Consider the following 19449-nt stretch of genomic DNA (forward strand, 5'->3'; position numbering starts at 1 on the left):
ACAATGAGCCATTGTGGGCTCCACCCTTCCTTGCTCATCTATCGCTGGCCTGTATTTGTTCAGGCCTTCCCACCTCTAGTTCTTCCCCCCCCACCCTCTCCGTCCCTCTTCTTTCAGCCTGAAGAAGGGTCTCAACCCGAAACGTCGCCCATTCCTTTTTACCCCAGCGATGCTGCCTGCCACTCCAAGTTCCTCCAGCACTTTGTGCCTAACCTCGAGATAAACCAGCATCTGCAGTTCCTTCCTGCACAGTCTATGTTTATTTTCTTTTGTACGTCCATTGTAAAAGATGGTGAGTATTTTTTTTAGCGGGGTGGGGGGCAGGTGCAATGACTGCTGTGGATATCGGAGCCAATTTCGGGCGGGCGGGAGGGTGGGAGGGTCAGTGAACGCTTGCAGTCAGGGTGTGCCTGGGGAGGGGAGGTTGTGTCCGCAGGCTGTGCAGATCATTGAGTGTCATTCCCACTTGCCGAGGCTCTCAGCATGAGTGCCATCACACCGGATGATAGAGACCCAGAGATCCAGCCAGTGTTTGAGCTTCTCCTCAGTCACCCAGCAGAGGGAAAGTTACCCGGACTAAAAACAGCCGCCATGTGCTGGAGTAACTCAGCGGTTTATGCAGCATCTTAGTTTAGTTTCATTTAGAGTTACAGCGCAGAAGCAGGCCCTTCGGCCCACCGAGTCTGCGCCGACCAGCGATCCCCGCACACTAACACAATCCTACACACAATAGACAATAGACAATAGGTGCAGGAGTAGAAGATCTCGGAGAAAACCCACACAGGTCACGGGGAGAACGTACAAACTCCATGCAGACAGCACTCGTAGTCAGGATCGAACCGGGGTCTCTGGCGCTGTAAGGCACCAACTCTACCGCTGTGCCACCATGTCGCCTTTAAATCTCTGGAGAAAGTGGATTCGGGTGGGAACCCATCTTTCTAGTCTTCTTGTCTTAAGCCAACTATCTGTCCCGGATTCCATGCGATCTATCCTTCCAGGAACTTTATCAAGGCTGACAACTGCTTTATTTGTTAAGGGGCCTATTCTCTCTCTGGTTACCCTATTTCCCTTCATCTCTACTGATAACATCTATTTGGATTTTCCTTAATATTATTTTCCAGGGCCATGCCCTGCCCCCTTTTTGCCCTTCTGATTTCCTTCGTATTCTCTTCAGTCCCTGAAATCCCTCCGCAGATGCCCTTGATCCCAGCTGCCTATACCTGTCCCGTGCCTCCTTTTTCCTGGCCAGAGCTCGATTCCTCTCATCATCCAGGCTTCCTTACTCCCACCTGACCCTTTAGATGTCCCGGCCCAAAACGCCACCTATCATTGGGTATTTGTAAGGGGCAGACTGACAGATTCTTGATTAGTACGGGGGTCAGGGGTTATGGGGAGAAGGCAGGAGTGTGGGGTTGAGATAATAGGGACGACAGATGGCACAATGGGCTAAGTGTTCGGCTGGCAACCGGAAGGTAGCCGGTTCGAATCCCGCTTGGAGTGCATACTGTCGTTGTGTCCTTGGGCAAGACACTTCACCCACCTTTGCCTGTGTGTGAATGTGTGTGAGTGATTGGTGGTGGTCGGAGGGGCCGTAGGCCAGAATGGCAGCCACGCTTCCGTCAGTCTGCCCCAGGGCAGCTGTGGCTACAGAAGTAGCTTACCACCACCGAGTGTGACTGAGGAGTGAATGAATAATGCGATGTAAAGCGCCTTGAGTATTAGAAAGGCGCTATATAAATCCCATCCATTATTATTATTATTAATAGGCATTAGACAATAGGTTCAGGAGTAAGACCATTTGGCCCTTTGAGCTAGCACCGCCATTCAATGTGATCATGGCTGATCATCCCCAATCAGTACCCCGTTCCTGCCTTCTCCCCATATCCCCTGACTCCGCTATTTTTAAGAGCCCTATCTAGCTCTCTCTTGAAAGCATCCAGAGAACCTGCCTCCACCGCCCTCCGAGGCAGAGAATTCCACAGACTCACCACTCTCTGTGAGAAAAAGTGTTTGCTCGTCTCCGTTCTAAATGGCTTACTCCTTATCCTTAAGAGAAGGAAAGATAGATCAGCCATAATTGAATGGCGATGCCAAATGTTTAAATTCTGCTCCAAACCTAGAACTGATGAACGATCCATGGGAGACAAAAATGTTGGAGAAACTCAGCGGGTGAGGCAGCATCTATGGAGAGAAGGAAATAGGCAACGTTTCGGGTCGAAACTCAAAGGAAATAGGCAACGTTTCGGGTCGAAACTCAAAGGAAATAGGCAACGTTTCGGGTCGAAACTCAAAGGAAATAGGCAACGTTTCGGGTCGAAACCCAAAGGGTTTCGGGACGAAACGTTGCCTATTTCCATCGCTCCATAGATGCTGCCTCACCCGCTGAGTTTCTCCAGCATTTTCGTCTACCTTCGATTTTCCAGCATCTGCAGTTCCTTCTTAAACATATGAACGAACCATGTTCTCCATGAGGTGCTGCCTGACCCGATGAGATCTCCAACACGTTGCGTGTGGCGTTTTTTTTTTGTAAACCAGCACCTGCAGTTCCTTGTGTCTCCGAAAATCCACCTGGAATTTGGGGCAAAGAACAAGGCCCACCTCCACTGCCAACTCCTCCTGAAGCTTTGAACGAGATATTAGAATGTTTCCCTCTCTGATACCAGTACACCAGTACACAGGATCAGGAATGTCCACTCCAGTTCTGACCTGGTGGGTTTCCTCCATATTGTGGTGCTGAATGTTGTAGACAAGGACTATGTTGTTCTTGCAAAGTCCTTCAAACCCGGCCCCCCCCCCCCCCCCCCCTCAGTTTGTTTGTGTCTATTATGTATCATCCAGAACCAGGGGCCACACAGTCTTAGAATAAAGGGGAGGTCATTTAAGACTGAGGTGAGAAAAAAAAATGTCACCCAGAGAGTTGTGAATTTATGGAATTCCCTGCCACAGAGGGTAGTGGAGGCCAAATCACAGGTTGGATTTAAGAGAGAGTTAGATAGAGCTCTAGGGGCTAGTGGAGTCAAGGGATATGGGGAGAAGGCAGGCACGGGTTATTGACAGGGGACGATCAGCCATGATCACAATGAATGGCGGTGCTGGCTCGAAGGGCCGAATGGCCTCCTCCTGCACCTATTTTCTATGTTTCTATGTAGCTCTCAGTCTGAAGAAGGGTCTCGACCCGAAACGTCACCCGTTCCTTCTCTCCAGAGACGCTGCCTGTCCCGCTGAGTTACTCTAGCATTTTGTGCCTATCTACAGAGATTAGATATTTTCACAATGTGCGATAATGATGTTAATGTTTCTGGCTCAGGGCCCCTAAACATTTCAGCAGAGACGTCATTAACATTGCTCAAACAAAGCTGCATTGTTTTAACACATTATTGAGCTTTTTAATTTAACATCTTAACACTGAGGCGATGGGTTTGTTAGCTGCTGGCCTGTGTTATTAATCTGCTGTAAGAGACTGTGCTTGTTGTTAATGGCTAACGAATATTTGTTTTCCACCCACCTCCTCATCCCCCCCCTTCCCTGCCTCCCCATCCTTTCTGCATGGTCTGCTGTTACTAACCAGGGTGCCTACTTAGTGCATGAAGAGCAGAGCATTGACTGTTCGAGTCCCGAGCGGACAAGCTTGCATGACTATCAGAATGACTCTGCCAAGCAGCCCTACCAACGTTCGATGCCTCAGTACGGCCGCCAGCCCAGGGCCATCTCAAGGGCCCTGTCCCGCCAGGACACCTTTGACTTGGAGATGCAGGGCAGCCGGGACTCAGCCTACACCGAGCCGGGGGACTCCTGCATGGAGACGGACCCTTACGACGACCAGGAGCCCCGGCACAGGGCGGGTCCCTGGCGAGGAGGGGTCCCTCGGCAGCGGGCCCAGCGCCACGAGTCGTGGGAGGAGGAGGAGGAGGAGGAGGAGGAAGAGGAAGAGGAAGAAGACGAGGTGGACAACGGCAACTACAGCAGGCAGCGGATGAGAGGCAGGGACCACTACCGCCAGACCAACGAGGAGGTGACGAGCAGGAGGCAGAGCGACATGGAGGAGTGGAACCGTGACATGTACATTTGTTAACGTGCGGCCGGCACTTGCAGCCTCGGAGGGAGGGTGGGGTGGGGGCGGTGGGGGCCGATCGATCTCCTGCTCCAGCAGAGACGTTGTTATCATGTAGTGGTGCCCGTCGTCAGTCCTGTTTCATTGTCCAGGAAGAAGAGTCGATGATGTCCTTCAGCATTTGGTGCGTTCATCTTGCCTGCCCCCCCCCCCTCTTTCAATGCCAACCGATTGGGGGGGGGGGGGGGGGGGAGAGGGGGGAGGGGGAGAGTTTGCGTGGCAGACCATTCCCCACCCCTCTTCCCTTTGCTTTTTAGTGCCTCACCACTGGGTCTGTAGGGGGTTCGGGCTACAAGGCTGTTGGCCCTTTCAAGAAGCGACACTTTTGACAAACTACAGCCGAATGCCCTTGTGCCATGAGAACAGTCCATCCCTGGTCTAGCTAGCTTAGAATTAGAATCGAGAGTGCCCAAATCCACAGCCATTGCCAATTCTCTCACTGCCAACTGGGAAGTCTTCAGCTCCAACCGGTGAGCGAGCAATGGGTGCAACGTGCTCATGTGAAATCCAAACTTAAATGGAAGGAAACTTTTGAAAATGGGAAGAAAAAAAAATCGCTCAAACTTTCTCTCCGACAGTTCTCCCGTAGCCGCCCCCCCCCCCCCCCCCCCGCCCCCCCCCCCCCCCCCCCCCCCCCCCCACCTCCCCTCGCCCACCCGTCCTCGTTTACATGGATCCAAATATCAAAGGTGGTCTTCGGAGAGGGTAGTATGGGGAAGAGTCCTTGTGTTTTCTATACTGCTCTGCGATTTAACCCTTCTCTGCATCTTGAATGGATGGTGAGAAGCTATTTATTAACCCCTCCCCTCCACAAGTTTTAAACCCCTTCCCCCACCCTCCCCTTTGTACCACCCCACGTCATTTCCAAATTGGAAAAGGTGGGTGAAGGATTATGATATAAGGAAACTAGAGATGGATCTGAAGCTTGTACCGACCATTAAACGTTATTTCATGCTTAACCTGTCCCTTCTTTCATTTGAACACTGGGCTTCTCTGACTTTGAATGCTGCTGGGTTGAGAGTTCTCACTGGTTAACGCGCCCACACTGACGGGCCCGCGTTGCGTTTTGGTCAACCAACTGGTTACAACCAAGAGGTCGAATTTCCAAAAGGGATGGGTCTCTTGGGGAGGAGGAAGGAACGAAGGGGAAACGGAACCAAGTGTTGAAGGTATGGATCGGGACTGAGAACTGGGCAGAGTCATAATCATAGAGTGATGTAGTGTGGAAACAAGCCCACACCGGCCCAACTTGCCCACAATGTCCCAGCTACACTAGTCCCACCTGCCTGAGCTTGGTCCATATCCCTCCAAACCCGTCCTATCCGTGTACCTGTCTAGCTGTTTCTTCAACGATGGGATAGTCCCAGCCTCAACTACCTCCTCTGGCAGCTCGTTCCATACACCCACCACCCTGTGTGTGAAAAAGTTACCGCTCGGATTCCTATTAAATCTTTTCCCCTTCCCTTTGAACCTGTGTCCTCTGGTCCTCGATTCCCCAACTCTGGGCAAGAGACTCTGTGCATCTACCCGATCTATTCCTCTCGTGACTTTGTACATGAAAGGTACACAGAGGTTGGCTTCACAGAGAGATTGTTGCCCTTTGTAACACACCATTTGTAATGTCCGCCACTGTGGGTAGGGAGAACCTAGGTTGGGGAGGGGAAACTTAGAATGGGTAATTTCTGCCCAAATTTAAACATAAATAGGTAAATGGAAGCGATTTAAAAGGCAGGTGATCCAATCAATGGGTTGAGAAGATATTCCAATCCACAAGAGGTGCAGGAGGTTGGAACATTGATCTCACTATTGACACTAAGCCTTTGGGTTGACTCCAGCCCAGATACAAAAACAGTTATGTCCTTTATCTGCGGCCTTAAGATAAATGTGTTGGTGCAACTAACCTTTCCTTGTACGTCTCCACTTGTGGGAGAGTCTTGGACCAGAGGCCACATCCTCAGAATTAAAGAACGTTCCTTTAGGAAGAAGCTGAGGAGGGATTTCTTGAGAGGGTGGTGAATCTGTTGAATTCTTTGGCACTGAAGGCTGTGGAGGCCAAGTCAGTGGATATTTTTAAGGGCAAAGACAGAGAGATTTTGGATTAGTACGTGTGTCAGGGGTTATGGGGAGAAAGTTGGAGAATGGGGTTATGAAGGGAAAGATAGATCAACAATGTTTGAATGGCGGAGTAGACTTGATGGGCCGAATGGGCCCAATTCTGATCCTTTCACTCATGAGCTTGAAGCCAGAATACTACCACACAGAGTTACCTGTGATTGGAACACTAGAGGCTAAATTTGTGCCGACATTGGCAAATGCCCCCTGGATCGGGATGAAAATAAAGTGCTTTGGAGGTGAGCAAATTTTCAGGGATCTGGGAATAAGATAGGGAACTTGAGCTACAGTATAGCCACACTCCCTGAAGTGGGTGCCAAGTTCACAAGATCATAAGCGATAGGAGCAGAATTAGGCCATTCGGCCCATCAAGTCTACTCCACCATTCAATCATGGAGAGAGTGGTGAATCTGTGGAATTCTCTGCCACAGAAGGTAGTTGAGGCCAGTTCATTGGCTATATTTAAGAGGGAGTTAGATGTGGCCCTTGTGGCTAAAGGGATCAGGGGGTATGGGGAGAAGGCAGGTACAGGATACTGAGTTGGATGATCAGCCATGATCATATTGAATGGCGGTGTAGGCTCGAAGGGCCGAATGGCCTACTCCTGCACCTGTTTTCTATGTTTCTATGGCTGATCTATCTCTCCCTCCTATCCCCATTCTGCTGCCTTCACCCTATAACCTCTGACACCAGTACTAGTCAGTACTAATCGATCTATCTCTGTCTTAAATATATCCATTGACTTGGCCTCCACAACCTTCTGTGGCAATGAATTCCACAGATTCACCACCCTCTGACTAAAGAAATTCCTCCTCATCTCCTTTCTAAAAGAGCGTCCGTTAATTCTAAGGCTATGACCACTCCCACTAGTGGAAACATCCTATCCACTTCCAATCTATCCAAGCCTTTCACTATTCTGTACGTTTCAATGAGGTCCCCCTTCATTCTTCTGAACTCCAGCGACTACAGGCCCACTGACGTCAAACGCTCATCGTGTGTGACTTGTGCTAACAATTCGAGTTTTACAGAGGGCCCTCCAGAAAATATTTTCCAAAACAATATGCAATGAAAGGTCGAAGCATTTAGAAACATTATCCAAACCCTTAGATAAAATCATAGCCCTGAAAAATCATTCCCTACTATCCGAAGGTAGACAAAGATTCTGGAGAAAACTCAGCGGGTGAGGCAGCATCTATTGAGCGAAGGAATAGGTGACGTTTCGGGTCTCGACCCAAAACGTCACCTATTCCTTCACTCCATAGTTGCTGCCTCACAATAGACAATAGACAATAGGTGCAGGAGTAGGCCATTCGGCCCTTTGAGCCATTCAATGTGATCATGGCTGATCATCCCCCAATCAGTACCCCGTTCCTGCCTTCTCCCCATATCCCCTGACTCTGCTATTTTTAAGAGCCCTATCTAGCTCTCTCTTGAAAGCATCCAGAGAACCTGCCCCCACTGCCCTCTGAGGCAGAGAATTCCACAGACTCACCACACTCTGGGTGAAAAAGTGTTTCCTCATCTCCGTTCTAAATGGCTTACCCCTTATTCTTAAACTGTGGGCCCTGGTTCTGGAAACTCACCCGCTGAGTTTCTCCAGCATTTTTGTCTACCTTCGATTTTTCCAGCATCTGCAGTTCATTCTCAAACCACCCTGCTATCCGATATTGTTTTTTTGGTGATTTACTGTTTGAATTTTCTGTGGAAGGTTGAAATTTGTAGTTGGCCAGTCTAGGCCTAGGCTGGCAAACCACAGGGTGACGTCAATGTTTGACGAAACATAGGCCAGTCTGATATCGATCAGAGTTACAGAGTCACACAATCTGTTGGCCGTACCTGAAAAATTCTATGTCCAGTATGTACTATAAATAAATGTTCAAATGTAAGTTTTATTAAGAAATATCATGTTACGTTTACTTGTGCCTTCTCTGCCCTATTCTCTGTGTCTGCTGCTGGAAATTATATCTGGGTCCTAGGATTTAATTTATCTCTTTCCAAACAACCCATCCTGAGATGGACAGATTCCTGATTAGTACACGTGTCAGGGGTTATGGGGAGAAGTGGGGTCATTGAAACATAGAAAATAGGTGCAGGAGGAGGCCATTCGGCCCTTCGCGCCAGCAACGCCATTCTTTGTGATCATGGCTGATCGTCCCCAATCAATAACCCGTGCCTGCCTTCTCCCCATATCCCTTGACTCCACTAGCCCCTAGAGCTCTATCTAACTCTCAATTAAATCCATCCAGTGATTTGCCCTCTGTGGCAGGGAATTCCACAAATTCACAACTCTCTGGGTGAAAAAGCTTTTTCTCACCTCAGTCTTAAATGGCATCCCCTTTATTCTAAGACTGTGGCCCCTGGTTCTGGACTCGCCCAACATTGGGAACATTTTTCCTGCATCTAGCTTGGCCAATCCTTTTATAATTTTTGCATGTTTCTATAAGATCCCCCCCCTCATCCTTCTAAACTCCAGGGTTGAGAGGGAAAGATAGATCAGCCAATGAGTGAATGGCAGAGTAGACATGATGGGCCGAATGGCCTACTTCTGCGCCTAGAACTTGGGAACATGCCTCCTCTGAAGTTCCTCTACATCTATCTGAGCCTTGTACATACTTAATGGTCATCTCCACAGGGTGGAAAATCTCAAATATACACTGCACTCTGAAAGCAGAAGTTTCCTCATGTCTCTCCTCGTCCCGAGACTATGGCCCAAGTTGCATTTGGAGATACAGTATGGAAACAGGCCCTTCGGCCCACCGAGTCCACAAAGCCCATTGGTCACCTCGCACACTAGTTCCATTTTATCCCAATTTCGCAACCTACACACTCAGGGCAATTTACAGAAGCTGATTAATCTACAAACCTGCACGTCTTTGAAATATGCGTGCGGAACTGTCAGGGGGAAGACAATACGTGGTTATGATCATGCCATTCACAGTGTACAGATACAGGACCAAGGGAATAACGTTTCGTGCAGTAAAGTCCGATCCAAGATAGTTCCAGGGTCTCCAATGAGGTGGATGGTAGTTCAGCACCGCACTTGAGATGTTGGAAGAATGGTTCAGTTGCCTGATAACAGCTGGTAAGAAACTGCCCCTGAATCTGGAGGTGTACGTTTTCACACTTCTGTACCTTTCTTGCTTTGGTGATGCCGAGCTTGGGATGTATTGGGCAGGGAACCAGGATATATCAACCGATATAGGTGTCAGAGATTATGGGGAGAAGGCAGGAGAATGGGGTTAGCAGGGAGAGATAAATCAGATGTTCAAGAAGGAACTGCAGATGCTGGAAAATCGAAGGTAGACAAAAATTGCTGGAGAAACTCAGCGGGTGCGGCAGCATCTATGGAGCGAAGGAAATAGGCAATGTTTCGGGCCGAAACCCTTCTTCAGACTACCTGAAAAATTCTCTGTCCAGTATCATGTCCAGATCAGCTATGATTGAATGATGGAGCAGACATGATGGGCCGATTGGCCTAATTTTACTCCTATTCCTCATGACCTGATGATTCTGGATAGTCTGCCGTGGCTAATCTTGGCTCCATGTCTGAGAGCAGTGGGAGTCCTGATTTGACCTGTGGCCATAAAGCCGCCCTCTGACGTTCCATGGGTCAGCGTCTCCTATTCACACCAAAGATGACAGCCGCAATATGGTCTTTGATTCACACTGCGGTTTTGACAAGTGTCATGTTAAAAGAATTTTGTAAGTTTCTATGAGGGGGGATCTTATAGAAACTTACAAAATTCTTAAGGGGTTGGACAGGCTAGATGCAGGAAGATTGTTCCCGATGTTGGGGAAGTCCAGAACTAGGGGTCACAGTTTAAGGATAAGGGGGAAATCTTTTAGGACCGAGATGAGAAAAACATTTTTCACGCAGAGAGTGGTGAATCTCTGGAACTCTCTGCCACAGAAAGTAGTTGAGGCCAGACCCTCTCATCCTTCTAAACTCCAGAGTGTACAAGCCCAGCCGCTCCATTCTGTCGGCATATGACAGTCCCGCCATCCCGGGACTTTGTGTTTATCTTCGTGGTGCAGTTCGATCCAGACTTCGGGTGCTTGTCTGCGCGGAGTTTGCACGTTCTCCCCGTGACCGCGTGGGTTTTCTCCGAGATCTTCGGTTTCCTCCCACATTCCAAAGACGTGCAGGTTAATAGGCTTAGTATAAGTGTAAATTGTCCCTAGAGTGTGTGGGATTGTGTGCGTAGGTTCTGCGGGGATCGCTGGTCGTTGCGGACTCGGTGGGCCGAAGGGCCTGTTTCCACGATGTACCTCTAAACTAAACTCATCCACTGCATTCCCTTTCCCCCTCTCAAACACCTGCCGGTGTCAAGTCCTTTTAATTTCACTTGAGTTTGATTTGCTTGTGTTTACGTGTGGTATTGTCTGATCTGAGAGGAAAGCATGCAATACAGGAAGAAGCATGGACTGAAGAAGGGCCTCGACCCAGAACGTCACCCGTTCCTTCTCTCCAGAGATGCTGCCTGTCCCGCTGAGTTACTCCAGCATTTTGTGTCTATCTTCGAGGTACAGTGCATGCTATCCACTCAGATGAGACAACGCTACACATGAACACATTCAAGTCAAACTCAAGTGCAGTAGGTAGGGCAAATATGAAGATAGAGAGTGCAGAAAATAGTTCTCAGCATTGCAGCATACAAATTCCATAGACAAAGTCTACCATCCACAATGGGATAGAAATGAATGGGACAGTGGTCGGCCCGATAACAGAGGGGAAGAAGCTCTTCCTGAGTCTGGTGGTGCGCGCTTTCAGGCTTCTGTACCTTCTGCCCGAAACGTCACCTCTTACTCGAGTCCTGACCCGAAACTTCGCCTATCCACGTTCTCCAGAGATGCTGCCTGAGTTACTCCAGCACTCTGTGCCCTTTTTTGCGTGAACCAGCATCTTCAGTTCCTTGTACCTACAGCGAGTGAAGTAGTGAAAGGCCTGGATAGAGCGGACGCACAGGGGGTGTGTCCACTAGTGGGAGAGCCTCGGACCAGAGGAGGGGCACAACCTCAGAATAAAAGGGCACACCTATCGAAAGGACATGAGGAGGAATTTCTTTAGAGGGTGGTGCATCTGTGGAATTCATTGCCACAGAAGGCTGTGGAGGTCATGTCAATTGATATTTTTAAGGAGGAGATTGATAGATTCTTGATTAGTATGGATGTCAGGGGTAATAGGGAGAAGGCAGGAAAATGGGGGTTAGGAGGGAGAGATAGATCAGCCATGATTGAATGGTGGGGTAGACTTGATGGGCCGAATGGCCTAATTCTGCTCCTATGACTTATGAACATGAACTACTTGTTTTTGCTGCAACTATTCCAACTATTTGGCACTGCCGCTGACGACATTTCCTGGATACCAGCGGTGTTTATTTATAAACATCATTGTGTCAACGTACATCAACATGGGGAGGAGCTGATTTGCACATGAATGGGAATCCTCAAAAGGCGCTGGAAGGAACTGCAGATGCTGTTTTTTTAAACCTAAGACAGACACAAAACGCTGGAGTGACTCAGCGGGACAGGCAGCATCTCTGGTGAGAAGGAATGGGTGACGTTTCGGGTTTGAAGAAGGATCTCAACCCGAAACGTCACCCATTCAAAAGCACATCAGCGCCTCTACTTCCTGAGAAGATTACGGAGAGTCGGTTTGTCAAGGAGGACTCTCTCTAACTTCTACAGGTGCACAGTAGAGAGCATGCTGACCGGTTGCATCGTGGCTTGGTTCAGCAACTTGAGCGCCCTGGAGAGGAAAAGACTACAAAAAGTAGTAAACACTGCCCAGTCCATCATCGGCTCTGACCTTCCTTCCATCGAGGGGATCTATCGCAGTCGCTGCCTCAAAAAGGCTGCCAGCATCATCACAGACCCACACCATCCTGGCCACACACTCATCTCCCTGGTACCTTCAGGTAGAAGGTACAGGAGCCTGAAGACTGCAACAACCAGGTTCAGGAATAGCTACTTCCCCACAGCCATCAGGCTATTAAACCTGGCTCGGACAAAACTATGAACATTAATAGCCAATTATCTGTTATTTGCACTTTATCAGTTTATTTATTCATGTGTGTATATATTTATATAATGGTATATGGACACACTGATCTGTTCTGTATTCATGCCTACTATGTTCTGTTGTGCTGAAGCAAAGTAAGAATTTCATTGTCCTATACAGGGACACATGACAATAAACTCTCTTGAATCCTGAATCTTGAATCATTCCTTCTCTCCAGAGATGCTGCCTGTTACTCCAGCATTTTGTGTCTACCTCCGATTTAAACCAGCACCTGCAGTTCTTTCCTACACATTTCCTGCCGCCCTGATCGGTGTCGGCCCACCAAAGCCCCTGCTTTGAGCAATCGTTTCCTGTAATCATTTTAGCTTTCAGGAAAAGCTTCACGAGTTTTTGTTTCTCAATACATTTCCTCGAACTCTGTTTCCTCCCTCTCAGGTTTTGCTTTTCCTGTTCTCTGCCTGTGCATGCCTTCGCTACGCACTCACCCGTTCGTAACAGAGGGGGATGTCCTTGCTGGAAAGTCCCAGCAAAGGCACTGATCTTGTTTGAGTTTTCAGCGTGTCTAGAAAGTGCAGAGAAAGAATGTAACTAACCACCCGACAACCTGAATCACATTCCGGTCCAGTCATAACCTACAGCAGTTCCCAGCCCTCATTGACCAACAGTGAATAGAGATTCATCGAGCAACAGGTCCTGAGCCACAACACATCCATGCCATCCCAGTTGCTTAACCTAGTTAATACACACAGAGAGTGGTGAGTCCCTGGAACTCTCTGCCACAGAAGGTGGTTGAGGCCACAGTTCATTGGCTATATTTAAGAGGGAGTTAGATGTGGCCCTTGTGGCTAAAGGGATCAGGGGGTATGGAGAGAAGGCAGGTACAGGATACTGAGTTGGATGATCAGCCATGATCATATTGAATGGCGGTGCAGGTTCGACGGGCCGAATGGCCTACTCCTGCACCTGTTTTCTATGTTTCTATTTGCCTAAAAAGTATAGAAGTGGAGCTTTGTTTAAGAAGGAACTGCAGATGATGGAAAAATCGAAGGTAGACAAAAATGCTGGAGAAACTCAGAGGGTGAGGCAGCATCCATGGAGCGAAGGAAATAGGTGACGTTGAAGAAGGGTCTTCGCTCCATAGATGCTACCCCACCCACTGAGTTTCTGCAGCATTTTTGTCGACCGCCGGCCACGGGAGCCAAGATCGTCCCTTCAAATGAAGGCTGGAGGCCCACGACCGTGGGTGAAGAAAGAAGGGAAGAGATTGAACTTTATTTCGCCTCCCATCACAGTGAGGACTGTGGAGGAGTCACTGTGGTGGATGTTCACGTTAAAATGTATTCTGTGTATTTGCTGCGTTTTAATGGTATGACTGTACGGCAAATCAAATTCCTCGTATGTTGCAAAAGTATTATTAGTATTAGTATGATTATGATTATATTAATTGGGCCAGTTCAGTTTTATTTGTCTTCAATGTCTTTATTTAGTACAATAAAATGTGTTTGACAAGACAACGGGTCACCTCAACAGTACGCATAGGAAGGAACTGCAGAAGCTGGTTTCATAGAAACATAGAAAATAGGTGCAGGATAGGCCATTCGGCCCTTCGAGCCTGCACCGCCATTCAATATGATCATGTCTGATCATTCAACTCAGTATCGTGTACCTGCCTTCTCTCCATACCCCCTGATCCCTTTAGCCACAAGGGCCACATCTAACTCCCTCTTAAATATAGCCAATGAACTGTGGCCTCAACTACCTTCTGTGGCGGAGAGTTCCAGAGATTCACCACTCTCTGTGTGAAAAATGTTTTCCTCACCTCGGTCCTAAAGGAATTCCCCCTTATCCTTAAACTGTGACCCCTTGTTCTGGACCTCCCCAACATCGGGAACAATCTTCCTGCATCTAGCCTGTCCAACCCCTTCAGAATTTTGTAAGTTTCTATAAGATCCCCCCTCAATCTTCTAAATTCTAGCGAGTACAAGCCGAGTCTATCCAGTCCAGGCAAGAATGTCTTTCCTCAGATTTGGAGACCAAAACTGTACGCAATACTCCAGGTGTGGTCTCACCAAAACCCTGTACAACTGCAGTAGAACCTCCCTGCTCCTATACTCAAATCCTTTTGCTATGAATGCTAACATACCATTCGCTTTCTTCACTGCCTGCTGCGCCTGCATGCCTACTTTCAATAACTGGTGTACCATGACACCCAGGTCTCGTTGCATCTCCCCTTTTCCTAATCGGCCACCATTCAGATAATAGTCTGCTTTCCTGTTTTTGCCACCAAAGTGGATAACCTCACATTTATCCACCTTTCGACTGAAGGTAGACGTTAGAAGGTGGACGTTAGGTGGACAGTAAGTTCGCTTATGGGAGGACCTGATAACAAGAATAGCAAGAAGCTGTTCCCAAGTCTGGTGGTGCACGTTTTCAAGCTTCTGTATCACCTGCTGAATGGAGGAAGAGAAGTGGGGACAAGATAAAGCCCGGCGAGAGATATTGTAGGTGGATACAGGGTCAGTTTCCACACTGTGTCTTTAAAGTCTAATGTCTGATCCTATGCCTGAAACAAAAAGCACAGTGCTGGAGGGACTCAGCAGGTCAGGCAGCACCTGTGGAGGGAATGAACAGACAACAATTTCGGCTCAGGAGCAGAAGAAGGATCCCAACCCGAAACGTCACCTGTCTGTTCCCTCCATAGATGTGGCTTGAACTGTTGAGTTCCTCCAGATAGCCGTAGATATTTTGATCTACCTCTGCCCAAATTCCTTAGTTAATAATTCCTATATCTTCTAATGGTTCATATCAAACTTTGATATATTTATTTAATTATAATTCTTATCATGTTTCCAATGCTTTATAAATTGTTGCGTATACCTCTGGAACTCTCTGCCACAGAAGGTAGTTGAGGCCACAGTTCATTGGCTATATTTAAGAGGGAGTTAGATGTGGCCCTTGTGGCTAAAGGGATCAGGGGGTGTGGAGAGAAGGCAGGTACAGGATACTGAGTTGGATGATCAGCCATGATCATATTGAATGGCGGTGCAGGCTCGAAGGGCCGAATGGCCTACTCCTGCACCTATTGTCTATGTATATGTGATTGAGGCTGTGGATCGTCAAAGCCTCCATGAGATGCTGCCTTACAGAACTGTTCCCAGGGACAGGAGAGACTGCAGTTCTTGAGAGAGTGAGAGAGAGAGGAGGAAAAGGGGAGAGAGAGGGGAGAGAGAGGGGAGAGAGAGGGGGGAGAGAGAGAGGGGAGAGAGAGGGGAGAGAGAGGGGAGAGCTAGGGGAGAGAGAGAGAGAGTAAGGGGACAGAGTAAGAGGGGGGGAGAGAGAGAGGAGGAGAGAGAGGTGAAGGGGGAGAGGAGGGAGGGAGAGAAAAGCATTGGATCATAGCCATTCAGTTCCCACATGCCTTTGCCTCTCCTCATTGCCATCCCTCTTTCACAACCGAGAGTTTCACAAATATACTTGTTTAGCAGAAAATGGAATGGAAATTTGCCAATCTGTAAATAGAATCATGGCACTATAATTGTTTTTTAATCACACACACACACGGCGTCATTCTGAAACTTCCCAACCACACTTTTGCAGAACTGTGCCAATTCTACTTGGTGGTAAACATGTGTCAGCTGTGCTTCAGTTTGTAGCATCTGCGCGAAATCCCGTGAACTGCGTGGGTTTTCTCCAGGATCTCCGGTTTCCTCCCACACTCCAAAGACGTACAGGTGTGTAGGTTAATAGCCTTGGTATAAATGTAAATTGTCCCTCGTGTGTGTGTTGGATAGAGCTAGCGTGCGGGGATCGCTGGGCGATAGGTAGAGTGGTGAGTCTGTGGAATTCTCTGCCTCAGAGGGCGGTGGTGGCAGGTTCTCTGGATGCTTTCAAGAGAGAGCTAGAGAGGGCTCTTAAAGATAGTGGACTCAGGGGATAAGGGGAGATAAGGGCAGGAACGGGGTACTGATTGGGGATGATCAGCCATGATCACATTGAATGGCGGTGCTGGCTCGAAGGGCCGAATGGCCTACTCCTGCACCTATTGTCTATTGTCTATTGTGAGGCAGCAACTATGGAGGGAAGGAATAGGTGATGTTTCGGGTCGAGCTAGATGGAGCTCTTAAAAATAGCGGAGTCAGGGGATATGGGGAGAAGGCAGGAACGGGGTACTGATTGGGGATGATCAGCCATGATCACATTGAATGGCGGTGCTGGCTCGAAGGGCCAAATGACCTCTACTCCTGCACCTATTGTCTATTGTACTCGGTGGGCCAAAGAGCCTGTTTCCACGCTGCATCTCTAAAACCAAACTAATCATAAGAAAGTTTTAAAGTTGGCCATTCGGCCTCGAAGGGCCGAATGGCCTACTCCTGCACCTAATTTCTATGTTTCTATGTTTCTAAAGTGCACTTTACAGGGGTGGCAGGGTTGAAGTTTGGAAAAAACTTCCTGTGTGACTGGGAAATGGAAACACTCCTCCAATAACACAACAGTGTGATAAAGGCCAGGCCAGGAAGTTGTAGATCAGATAAATTGCCTTATTTCTATTGTTTCCCAAATCAAGCAGACGGCATTAGATAAGGATTTACACTGGCGGTCTCTGTGTGCTCATGACAGAGATTTAAATTGGGCCGCTTTTGGGGGGGGGAGGGGGGAGGGGGGGGGGGGGGGGGGGGGGGGCAGCTCATACATATGTATATCGTACACATTGCTTTGTGCACGCTCACCTGAGGTGGGGTGTTTTTGCCCCCCCCCCCCCCCCCCCCCCCCCCCCCCCCCCCATTCAGCCTTCACCCACCATTTCCCTACTGATGTAGGAAAGAACCGCAAATGTGAGCAGGATGGCGTTAGTGTGCGGGGACCGCTGGTCGGCACGGAGTCGGTGGGCTGAAGGGCCTGCTTCCGCTTCGTATCTCTAAACTAAACTAAGCTAAACTAAACCATGATGGTGTAAAACCAGCGTACAACCCGCAAGCTGTAGGAATAGGCAGGAGAATGGGGTTGAGAGGGAAAGATTGTACTCGGTGGGCCAAAGAGCCTGTTTAGCCTATTCTGCTGTGCTGCAGCAAGCAAGAATTTTGTTGTCCTATACAGAGCCTATTAGGGGAATAGCTACTTCCCCTCAGCCATCAGGCTATTAAACCTGGCTCGGACAAAACTCTGATTATTAACAACCACTTTCTGTTATTTGCACTTTACCAGTTTATTTATTCATGTGTGTATATATTTATACCATGGTATATGGACACATTTATCTGTTTTGTAGTAAATGCCTACTATTTTCTGTGTGCTTAAGCAAAGCAAGAATTTCATTGTCCTATACAGGGACACATGACAATAAACTCACTTGAACACTTGAACTTGAAGATAGGTCGGCCATGATTGAATGGCGGAGTAGTAGACGATGGGCTGAATGGCCGAATTCTGCTCCTAGAACTTCTGAACATGAACTTATTATGAACTTATGAACCCACAGCCATCAGGCGATTAAACACGACATCAAACAAGCTCTGAACAATAAGAGTCTATTATTACTATTGCACTTTATCTGTTTATTTATTATGTATAGATATGGTCTATGGTATATAGACACACTGAACTTTTATCTCCTGTTCTGTACTATGTTTACATATTCTGCTGTGCTGCAGCAAGCACGAATTTTGTCGTCCTATCTGGGACACATGACAATAAACTCTCTTGACTTGACTTGACTAAATAACCCCAATGGCTAAAGTAAAAGGATTGCAAGTCTCTCACCGCCCCTCCCCCATCCTAGTTCTCCGAATAGTTCTACTTTCCTCCTGATTTAATATTACTGATTGTATGCCGCGATGTCACCCCCCCCCCCCCCCCCCCCCCACTCAGCTAACAATGAACCATTCTACATTTCCTTGAGAGCACCTGCTTTGATCAGTCGTTTTCAAACCTTAAGAGGGAGTTAGATGTGGACCTTGTGGCTTAAGGGAAGGCAGGTACAGGATACTGAGTTGGATGATCAGCCAAGATCATATTGAATGGCGGTGCAGGGCCGAATGGCCTACTCCTGCATCTATTTTCTATGTTTCTGTTTCTATGTTTACCCTCCCTTATCTCTAGACTCCCTCTCCCATGACTCTCAGACTGAAACATCACTGATTCCTTCTCTCCAGAGACGCTGAGTTACTCCAGCATTTTGTGTCTATAATATAATTGCATGTGTTTGCTCGGTGATGGTACATTCCCTCGGCCTAGTGTGTTTACATGACAGCAACGGCAGGTCAAAGCCACAGGTGAGTTGCACCTCAAAAGCAAATGCTAATTATCTAATAGAAACTTCAGGAAAGTTTGGGGAAGTTAGTCATACTCGCTAATTCCGGTGACGTCATCGCTGATACTGAGACGGCGTGTTGCACATTCAACCTTAGTCATCACTGGGTGGGAACACAGAACACAAGGAGATAGGGGACAGGAGTAGACCATTCAGCCCATCAGCCCTGTCCCCGCCATTCAATATAATCATGGCTGATCTACCCCAGACTTCGACACCTCCTCTATACAAGATCGCCTGTGCCCTCAATTCATGCATGTCAAAGATTTATCTCCCTCCTCCCTCTCTTTACATACCCCCAGAGATCTAGCCTCCACAACCCTAAAAGGAAGAGAATTTCAGATTCACCACCTTCATTGAGAAATCCCTCAGTTTTGAATGATTGGTTCTTTGACACTGGAGTCCTAGAGTTATAGTCACACAGCACAGATGTATGTTGTCTCGTTTTCACACCTTACCCTTCCTTATCTCTGTGTCTCCCTCTCCTCTGACTCTAACTCTGAAGAAGGGGCGCGCCCCGAAATATCACCCATTCCTTCTATCCAGGGACGCTGCCTGTCCCGCTGAGTTACTCCAGCATTTTGTGCCTATCCTCAGCTCAGATACAGGCCCTTCATCCCTATTGTCCATACGAACAAAATGGCAATTTGTCCATACCATGTAAGCAAACTCTATTTATTTGCATCTGGCCCACATCCCTCTGAATCTTTCCTAACCATGCAACTTTACAAGTATCTACATACTAGGGGCAATTTACAATCAACCTATAAACCTCCACATACCTTGGAATGTGGGGGGGAAACTGGAGCAGCCGGAGGAAACCCACGCGGTCACAGGGGAGAACATGCAAACTCCACACAGACAGCACCCGAGGTCAGGATCCAACCCGAGTCTCTG

At 48.1% G+C, this 19449-nt stretch overlaps 1 protein-coding gene across 7 annotated transcripts in view; it reads left to right on the forward strand.

The window, feature by feature from the left end:
* Window positions 1-4652, forward strand: part of cacnb1 (calcium voltage-gated channel auxiliary subunit beta 1) — a 79431-nt gene extending 74779 nt beyond the window's left edge. For all 7 annotated transcript variants that reach the window (XM_033034867.1, XM_033034869.1, XM_033034871.1 and 4 more), the window contains one exon: window positions 3569-4652. In XM_033034867.1, the coding sequence (XP_032890758.1) occupies window positions 3569-4072 (504 nt within the window). In that variant the 3' untranslated portion in view covers window positions 4073-4652. The remainder of the gene's footprint in view (window positions 1-3568) is intronic.
* Window positions 4653-19449: the final 14797 nt, after the last annotated feature.

This window comes from Amblyraja radiata, chromosome 16, assembly GCF_010909765.2.
Source record: "Amblyraja radiata isolate CabotCenter1 chromosome 16, sAmbRad1.1.pri, whole genome shotgun sequence".
NCBI classification, from domain to species: domain Eukaryota; kingdom Metazoa; phylum Chordata; class Chondrichthyes; order Rajiformes; family Rajidae; genus Amblyraja; species Amblyraja radiata.